Source organism: Charadrius vociferus, unplaced genomic scaffold (assembly GCF_000708025.1).
Source record: "Charadrius vociferus isolate BGI_N301 unplaced genomic scaffold, ASM70802v2 scaffold326, whole genome shotgun sequence".
NCBI classification, from domain to species: domain Eukaryota; kingdom Metazoa; phylum Chordata; class Aves; order Charadriiformes; family Charadriidae; genus Charadrius; species Charadrius vociferus.
In genome coordinates, this window is record NW_009649062.1 from 1,283,318 (window position 1) to 1,293,249 (window position 9,932).

The 9,932-nt window shown below is 38.8% G+C and overlaps 1 protein-coding gene across 1 annotated transcript in view; it reads left to right on the plus strand.

Moving 5' to 3' along the window:
- Positions 1-9,932, plus strand: part of EP400 (E1A binding protein p400) — a 47,431-nt gene that overhangs the window by 18,772 nt on the left and 18,727 nt on the right. The window contains exons 16-25 of the mRNA XM_009888107.1: positions 171-340; positions 808-982; positions 1,396-1,532; positions 2,159-2,345; positions 3,322-3,488; positions 4,330-4,484; positions 5,006-5,242; positions 6,307-6,471; positions 7,314-7,481; positions 9,418-9,509. Coding sequence (XP_009886409.1) covers positions 171-340; positions 808-982; positions 1,396-1,532; positions 2,159-2,345; positions 3,322-3,488; positions 4,330-4,484; positions 5,006-5,242; positions 6,307-6,471; positions 7,314-7,481; positions 9,418-9,509 — 1,653 coding nt within the window. The remainder of the gene's footprint in view (positions 1-170; positions 341-807; positions 983-1,395; positions 1,533-2,158; positions 2,346-3,321; positions 3,489-4,329; positions 4,485-5,005; positions 5,243-6,306; positions 6,472-7,313; positions 7,482-9,417; positions 9,510-9,932) is intronic.

A 9,932-nucleotide genomic window follows, 5' to 3' on the forward strand; every position in this document is an offset into this window, starting at 1 on the left:
AAAACTTAACCTGCTTTCTGCACTGACTCTAACTCAAAGACCAAGACTGTCTTTTAGAATGCTTTGGGTCATAGCACCTTTCTCTTCTCAGTGAAGAAATAGCAGCTTGTAAGATACTTGAGAGTTCTGCCTTAACTTTTCTGTCTCATCCTCTCTTTCCTTTTCTGCAGGAATGGACAGAACCCAACAGCTTCAATGTGTGTATCACTTCCTACAAACAGCTGTTCAAAGGCCACCCGGCATTTATGAAAATGCGATGGAAATACTTAATAGTAGATGAGATGCAACAAATAAAAAACATGACTGAGAAACACTGGGAGGCACTTTTCAGTCTCCGCAGGTATGGAGCAGAGAATTGTTTTCCTACTGGCAGTGTTTTTTCCTCTCTTCATGTGACAGAGTTCTCTGAACAGAAAACAGATAAAAAACCTCTTGATTTCGTCTGCCCAAATTCTTGTGCAACATTCACCTACAGAGGTGCCTTTAGTTGAAACAACCAGGATTCAGAGACATGCTCAGGATCTTTTTGTTGCCACTATTGTAACATTATAATTCTTCTTTGCTGATACTCTGTGCTCCCAAACAGATCCCCTTGTATGTTCCGATATACTGCAGTAAGGAATCTAGTTTGGTGGTATCTTCAAGATTAAAAAGATAATTTATCCCAGATTTAATTTTATTAGCACTACTTATTTCGTCTGTGTATCTGACAAACCTAAATCTACAGTGTTTGAATATTGGTGACCTTTTTGTAGTGATACTAGCTAAATGCTATATTGGTTAAAAACCTTCTTTTATTATTCACAGCCAGCATCGTTTGCTTCTGATAGACACTCCTCTGCACAACACATTGATGGAGTTGTGGACCATGGTACATTTTCTGATCCCGGGAATTTCCAGACCTTACCTAGATTTTCCAGTAAAAGCAGCTAATGAGGAGAACCAGGATTATTGCCATAAACTGGTCATCAGGTTACACAGAGTATGTTGTCATTGTTTTTCTCATCTGTCCTACTAGAGTCATTAAGCTGTTGGGGGGGGGGGAAGGGGCGGGGGGGGTGGGCTAGAAATGAAAAGATGTGGTTCAGCTCAAAATTTCTGGCCTTTCTTAACACATTGTTCAGTTCAGACAGAAAACCCCCTGAAAGCAGGGGTTTCTGCTACAGAATATTAAGGAGATTTCTTTTTAAAAATAATACAAGGCTCAGCTTTTGAAGCATAACATGCAGAAGTTAACAAATTAATGCCTATACAACTGTGTGCATAGCAGTATGATTGTATATGGCATATGAGGTTTATCGCATCCAATGTGTTAGGTGTGTGACTAGCTTCCTGTTGTAAAGCTGCATCTTTGAAGTGAGAATTTTTTTTCCCCTCAATTATGAAATGTTTCAGATGATTCAGCCATTTATTTTGCGAAGATCAAAGAGAGACGTTGAAAAGCAGCTAACAAAGAAATATGAACATGTGCTAAAGTGTCGTCTTTCTAGTCGACAAAAAGCTATGTATGAAGATGTCATATTACAACCAGGGTAAGAAGTTAAAACAGTAAATAAAAAAGGCTGTCATTTTTGTGCTTAAGCAAGATGATAAGTGATTGTCACAGTTGAAAGTGTTCTAGTGTTTTTCTGAAGTTTTCCATTATGACCAGTGAATAGATGATGATTTCATTGTAAACTAAAATTACAGGTAAGCGATGCTATGGGCCTAATGAAAAACATGCATTTACCTCTGGAACTTAAAAATCGAGTTGTAACAGTCAGGTTTGTTGCTATCTTGTTTTAAGATATGTCTCTAATGAGTGGGTCTTTATTTCTGAAAGCCCAAAGTGTTTCTCTTCCCACTGACCCATGTAGCTGTGCTGTGATATCAGGTGGTTATTGATAGATGCAGGGATGAAACAGAAGCAAAGCAAGTAGAGGATAGGGAGCTGGTTAGGTCATAGTTCACTGTAAAGTAGCTCTGGTCCTTAAGTTTTGTATTTCCAAATTTACATTTAGTATGGTGCTACTTAAAATGCTCTAGAAAGGTAAAATATGAGCTTGTTTTAAGACCTTTGCATAACATACTGCATTGCACATTCTCACCTTGCTGATTTAGGGACATCTTCATGAAAGCTGTACCTAATCAATGTGTTGTTGTATAAATTATTTGGTAGAACTCAAGAAGCCCTGAAAAGTGGACACTTTATTAGTGTCCTGCATGTCCTGATGCAGCTGCAACGGATTTGTAATCACCCTGATCTGATAAACCCCCGGCTTTCAAGTACCTCTTATGTATCGGAAACACTGGAATACAGAACTGCGTCTCTGGTACTGAGTGCCCTAGAAAGGGATATTTGGAAGGTGAGTAGAAAAGTAAACTGTTTTTTTTCTCTCTTGGTACCCTTGTAGAATTTCAGTACTTAATATTTTGTTCTTACACATCATAAGCCTACCTGAAGTTTATGAATAGAAGGAATTAACTATTCCATAACTGTGCCTGCCAAGTGCGTACTTGCTGCATCTCTTTTTCGTAATAGGAGTTTGAGCTTTCCAAGTGGTTTGTAATCAGTAATTTTTCATAAACTACTTGCTCAAAGAGAAATTAGCTTTGCTTTCATCATAGTTATGTTTGCAGGGATTTTCCGATACTGAAAATGCTCTGGGTAGCACAGTGCTTATTTACAGCATTCTGTAATTTTCTTTCTGCTTTCAGTAGCTTTCAGAGCAAGACTTACTCTTTTTCACATAAGAGTAAACACTCTCATTCAATGACTAAATTAGTACACTTCTGTTAATCTATTTGAAGTACCACTATTTGTGTTATTGTTAAAGAAGTGATCCCCCTCTTTGAGAGAATCAAAGGAAATAATTGCATTAGAGAGAAATACGACTAATGGAGCAGATGAGGTGATATTTTTGGTTGATCTTATTCCTGTCCTTCATATTTTTTTGCTCCTAAATTATATGCAGGCCCTTATAGTTTGGCGTTTGAGCTCAACAGTTAACAAACACCTTCTAAGAGTTCTACTTAATTCTTTGAAAATTATGGTATTTGAATCTGTGGTATATTGTTAAATGTGACTTGCTTTGGTTTCCATAACTGGCTAATGATTTCAATTCTTTTTCTACTGATGTTGATGCTTAAAATGAGACAGTCAGCTTAAGATATATTTCCAAGGTTCCTAGACAATTTGGCTAATAATTAATAGCTTACTTTTTAAACTTACAGTGTTTATTTAAAGTTGAAAAGTAAAATATGAATTCAGCATAGAACATAGAGAGGACTTAACTGTTCCAGTCATCACATAAAATAAACCTTATTTTACAATGTCCCCAGGAATCAGACTTGTCTCTTTTTGATCTCATTGGAATGGAAAATAAAATGACTCATTATGAAGCACAAATGTTGCCAAAACAAAAGGTTACTAGAAAGCTGATTGAAGAAATCTACAGCTCCCCTCCACCACCAGCTAGGCCCAACCCAGTGAAGCTCAAACCAAGCAGGTACGTACAGCCACCCTCCTTTTAAGCTAGAGTTACAGGAGGAAGATGTAGTTCTGTTGCTGTGTTTACAGTGTTCTGTCTGCATCTCTGGTGATGTGATTCACACAAAACCTCAGACTTGACTTTGCATTTTATTATTCTGTTGCTTTCTTGTTTACCCTTGAAAATAGGGATTCTATTTTAATAGTTTTTTGAGGCATACAATTCCATTTGAAGTTTATTTATGGATTTCCCATAGTTTTTACTTCACCACCAGATGAGTTTTATTCTTGGGGTCCTTGTTTATGGCAAGGGAGCCTTGGTTTGCAAAATTAGCATGGAAATAATGCTTCAAGACTAAGCTGGACCTGCAGTGTTAGCTGTGCTTGCAATGTTTTAAGAGACATAGGAAGTTTTATAGCAGTAAGTTTTTAGAAGTATTTCTCTCCTAGTGAAGCAGGGATCTCAAAGTAGTGTGGAACAGTTTTTTTTTGATGCGAAGGAGCTGCTTGATGACCTGTCGGGACGTTGATGTCTCTCTGGAAATGATACAAGAGTCCCATGCTTTTTCCAGATATGGGGTAGACTGTTTAAGCTGTTTGCTGTAACTCGATGCAGCCGGCATAGGATTGGATGCATGGCAATGAAAGTTTTCTTCTTTCTCGGACTTAGCAAAATGACTTTATAGAATGTCCACATGTGAGGTTTGCTGAAGTGATGAGTCTTGCCAGCTTCAGACATCTGCAAGAAACACATTACCATCTGATGTGATCAGTTTATACTTTCCTCGGGTGATAGAGTTTATTTTTAAAGGTCAAACTGTGATCTTCCTATAGACTTGAACTTTTCGTACTCTTTTCAGGTTGTTTCAGCCCGTTCAGTACGGTCAGAAACCTGAGGGCAGGACTGTAGTTTTCCCAAGCACTCAAGTACAACGCACGGTGACCACAGCGACGGTAACGCAACAGGGACAAGTACGAGGAAGATCACCCATAGCTACGGTGTCTTCAAATCAAGGTAAGAGGGTTAGCGCTAGGTTGGTCACCTTCAACCTCTGCATTGACGATACAAGTTAGTCTGTTCGTAGAACTCCTTTTCCCTCTAGCTTAATGATCTAGAATACTAATGGCTTAAAAATACCCACAGACTAATTGCCAGTAAGTTTCCCCACTAGTTTCTACAGTATATCTGACAGTATAACGCAAAACTAAGCTTTGTGTAAGCTAACTGTTAGTGCGCGGAGTAAATATGGGACAGTTGGTATTTAAACCCCAATCAGGTGTAATGTTCTGTCAAAGATGGGAATTTACAGTGCTTTTGTGTATTTATTTAGCCTTTAAACAATGCTTTCCAAATATATAATGTTGTAAAAATAGGATGGAGTAAAAGGTGTGGTTCGAAATCCCAGTCTGTAAGGACAAGCCGTTCCTGTAGCCGTTTTAATATCCTGTTGGAAGGTTTCTTTTTAATGCAGGTTGTTTAAAAGAGTGGAGTTAAAACCTCTAACAGCTTGCACAAACGACCCTTATTGATTGCAGCCGCAGCAGCACAGTTTCAGACAACTCAGGCTTCCACCAGTGCTCCGAGACACCAGCCCGCAGCGACCTTCAGCACAGCAACTAGCGCAGCCCACCCTGTGAAACCGCGGGGCCAGACCTCCGCGCCGGCCTCGCAGCTGGGCCAGTCCCAGCCGCAGCCCCCCCCGCACACCGTCCAACAGAGTGTGCTGCCCCAGAGGCTGGTGCTCACCTCCCAGGCCCAGGCACGGTTGCCTAGTAAGTGGCCTCCCCTTTCCAGGTTTCTCCCACCTTTGTACTACAACGAGGTTAAGTTACTAGGCACCCTAAGATGTGTACAGAATCGTTGTTTTTTTTTCACTCTTCTGATTAGCCTTGCTCAGTGCGTTGCTTATGACCAAGGAAAATCGAAAATTGGATAAGAAACAATAGAATTGCTGTGGACATACATTAGCGGTGTCAACTTAATCTCCTGTTTCTGCATGTTTCTTCTGCTGGCAAGACTTCCTTCAGACCAAACGTTTTAGCTCTATCCTAATTATTCCTTTCATGTTAAACACTAATCCATCTGCTAAAGGCCTCTCTCGCGGAGAGGAACGTCGCAACTGTTAGGCAGAGAAAAGCGATGAGGCTTTGCTTCAAGGTTGTATGTGCACTGCCTATTAGCATGTGTATAGAGTACTGAGCACTGATGTATTAATTTTATCTCTGGGGTAATGCACTGCCTTTACAAAAGCTAAATTTTCACACCAACATTTTCTCGATATCACAAAACTTAATGCTTAAATGCCTCTAACCTTTCTGCATTTAAATTGCAAAAAGCTTGGTCCTCGTCACGTTAAAGCTTTTTGGTTTGTCTAAGTGCAGATCGCTTGATATGAATCATGTTTCATCAGCAAATTTCAGGCCATTTCAAATGTGTATTTACGGTGCCACGTGTGTGAATATTTTTGTCTCTTCCTTAAACCTACCTTCGTGCTCTTGAAAAGGCAGTGAAAATCACTTTAATGTCTATACTCGTTCTGTTACAAAGTGTCACATGAGTTTTCAGGTAGCTCTTAACTTTTTTGCTAATGAGAGTGATAACTTCTAAAATGTTGACGTTCTTACCCTTTAAACAATCAGCTTTTTTCCAGTTTGTCCAACAAATATAGAAAGCAATACCTGCTTAACTTCTATATGACACTTTTGATGCACTAAGTATAATTATGCATGGAAGGCGCTTCAGCACCAGTTTACTAACCAAAACTTAGACTTGTGAATATTGAACAACCCGCCTCCCGCTTTGGCTTTTTTTTAACGCCTGTTTCTCTCCTTAACAGGTGGTGAGGTAGTAAAAATAGCCCAGCTGGCTTCTATAGCGGGAGCGCAAGGCAGAATCGCTCAGCCGGAGACCCCTGTAACACTGCAGTTCCAAGGGAACAAGTTCACTTTATCACATAGTCAACTTCGCCAACTCACTGCAGGGCAACCCTTGCAGTTACAAGGTACTTATTTCAAAACAGGGAGTTTTCCATTCTTTAGAATGCTCGTGTTTTGATATGGGCAGCAAGTTCCTTGTTGCTCTGTGTTAAGGAGATTTTTTCCTTCCCCTCTGCTTGTACTGTTCTGCTCTATCTGTTTTCTGCGTGAGACAGGGATAACAAGGTAGCTCTGTTTTGAAAAAGAAATGCCTATCAAACGAAAGACATGCTTATTTTCTTTTTTTCTTTTTCTGTGTTGTGTTTCAAGATTTTGTTACTGAATTTCTTTTCACATGTATGCAATACAGCTAAAGTAAGTTGGAGCATTATTTCAGATAAACTCCCCGATGAGCAGAAACAGACAAAACTGAGGATGTTCTTGGTTTGTCAGTAATACTTCAAGAATGGTGTGCCTCTGCATTTTGACCTACCTATTACTCTGACCTGAATGCTCTACCAGCAATCTATTTTGCCCTCAAATTTCCCTTGCTGGTGGTGTGTGTGTTGCCAAATACAGGAGAACCTGGAAATCTTGATTCTCTGTGGCTAACAAAATAAATAGAGGGAATGCTGAGTGAGGATTTTTTGGTTGATTGGCTTTCGTCCAAATCCTGTACAAAATGCCTAGATTTAGAATGATACCCCTAGGGCGTGAAACTTCTCTTTAACTATGAAGACTTGGGTGTTTCCCTCCTGTGCGGTATTATGGAACTTTAAATGATTGGTGTAAGGAACTTGTCTGGGAAAATTTAACCGAGTTTGAAACAGTAATGATGAGTTTGTAACAGTAGTATCTGTTTCTAGAGAACACTATTTCTTCTTTTCCACCCTATGCAGACTAATATTTTTAAAATCCTCCATTGCAGGAAGTGTTCTTCAGATTGTTTCAGCACCCGGTCAGCAGTACTTGAGACCTCAGGGTCCGGTTGTCATGCAGACGGTTTCCCAAGCGGGAACTGTTCAGAACGCTCTGAACGCTTTAGGAAACCAGCATCAAGCAGGTGTCCCAACTTCCACAGCAGTGACGCAGCAAGGTGGGTTTCCTAGCCTGAGGAAATGTCTCCATCTAAACATTCGATTACTAAAATCACATTGATACGTAACTCCAAATGGTTATAGATGGTAATTCTGCAAGTTGAGTTCAGAAGCAGGTAAACTATGAAGCAAATCCTGAATTGTGCGTGATCTGTACTCAAGTTTTAGATAAATTTTTAGTACAAACTTAGGAGAGCTTGAAACTGTATTAAATACATAGCTGTTTGGGTTTTTTTAACCAGTTGCGTCTTAGGTCAGATTTTTGTGAGAAGAAGTGAGTTTGAAATACTTTTACTTTTTTCAAAGACAGATCAGTGTGATCATTTTTTATACTGACAGAGAATGTCTAGCAATTTTCTCTATTTTTCCACGTTGATGTAGCTTTTAGCTAATTTTCTTTGCTTTGCTGTCTAATCAAGCTACTGTTTTCCCTTTCCCTCTGCACAAGTACTGCTTAGGTGTTTGGTGCCTTGCTGTGAATGCCATCAGTTCTAGGAGTGCAGTGCTAGGAGTTTGTTCCCTGGAAACGGCCATCTGCTTTAACTTTCTCAGGAGATAAGCCGTTCCCTCAAAACAGACTGTTTACTGCTCCTTTTTGAGGTATTAATGTGCCATTGAAGTTCATCTTTTGACTTTGTGAAGAGTAAACGTCTCATCATAAAAAGGGGAGAGGAAGCTTCAACAGCCTCCCAGTTGTTGGGAGGCAAAGGATTTCTGTCATAGTTTAGAAGATCTGTGGCTCAAATGTTTCACTCTCCAGCTCTGATTACATTACAGGTACTCCTAATATGGCTGCAGTTCAGAATGAAAATTGATGTAAGATTTCTACAAAAACTCATGCATCTTACTACTCTCATGATGGTAAAAAGAGACCTCCATTGAAAGCAATAATAACTAAAGTACTGTTTCCAATTGATAAAAGAAAACATTATTACTTTTGCTGTTCATCTTTGGAGGAAAATGCAAAGCATGTTGAAAATACTTATTTTGACTTTCAGCGTTTTGGATAAAATGCCAAATAAATTCCTTTGCTTTGGGTGATTGGAAACTATAATTGCTGGGCTTATGTGTAGCTGTGTAGTGAAATTGGCTTTATACTGGCTATCTGTATTAGCTTCTTTCTAATAAAAATGCGGAAAGGCAAAGCTTAAACCTCTGCATACTCCTTGGAGTCTGTTATTCTTGATGTAAGGGCTGGCACCTGCTTCATTTGAATGCAATTCTTCATGGGTATATTGACTCGCCACTAACTACAGTTTCACAGTCACTAGTGGAGGGCTGCACTGCTTTTCTAGTACAAATAATCAGTGCTGATGAGCAATGCATTCTGGCTGAGATAGAAATCTATATATCCTATCAAGAAAATAACTGCTACGCAGCGTCTGTAGCCTGCTAGTACCTGAAGGGTATTGCTGTAGCTTCAATTAGTTTACTTGTGTGTGATGTTCTTATAGTTTAGTTAGCTGTCTGGGAAAACATCTGCTAGCAGTTGAATTCACAAGAATGCTACGGTGAGGTTCCATCGCATAATTTCATCAATGTATAGATACACTGAATTTACATGTTTTCTGAAAAATCTTAGCTGATTTTTTTAAGATAAATGTGAACAATCTTTTCCTGATTTAGAGTGTAACTTCTAAATATTAATACCTATTGCACTATACATGACATCTTGAACAAACTACAAATGCAGCAGGTCTTCGTGCAAAATAAAATTCTATTAATCTGTCTTGGATTTTTGTGAAAACGGTGTAAATATCTGTCGGGTGTCTGATGTGTAACAAAGTACAAATTTGCAATACCCCATGGACACTGAGACTAAAAGTTTGTCTGCAATTATGATATCTTACAGTTATGAAATGTCTTCTTATTGAAAATAATAAATGAAACCGATCATCAGAAGAATAAATATATAAACACAAGGTTTATCCTCAGTTTGTATTCCAGGTAGAACTGCAGTTACTAGTCTGTCATCTGCTGACATGGGAGCAGCGTTAAAACCAGCACCTGCACATGGACAATCGCAGGTACTTAATTTTTATTTTCTTATGGAAACACAACTCTTCAGCATTGATACTAAGTCCATGTAATAGTTGGAAGCTATAATTTACAAAGCTGCAATTAATTAGGTACTTTGACGATTACAGAGTAGGTAAAAACCCCCACTTTTGTCAGTGTTTCAGGTTGACAGATCTGGTGCATTTTCATCTATAATCCATAGTTTAAAATAAATTCTGGTGTATAAAAGCAGCTGAAAGTTTTCTTGTACTGTGATAGTAGACAGGTCCTTATGTCTGTTGTATATCGTATTTATGTAGTAATGCATAAATAAAAGTATCATAAGATTTTCTGCGTATTTTGAACACAAAGGCAATTGGGAAAAATTTTATAGATTTCTAATCTTAACAAGTTTTTATAAAAGATTCTCCAGCAACCTATAAAGTGTAGGG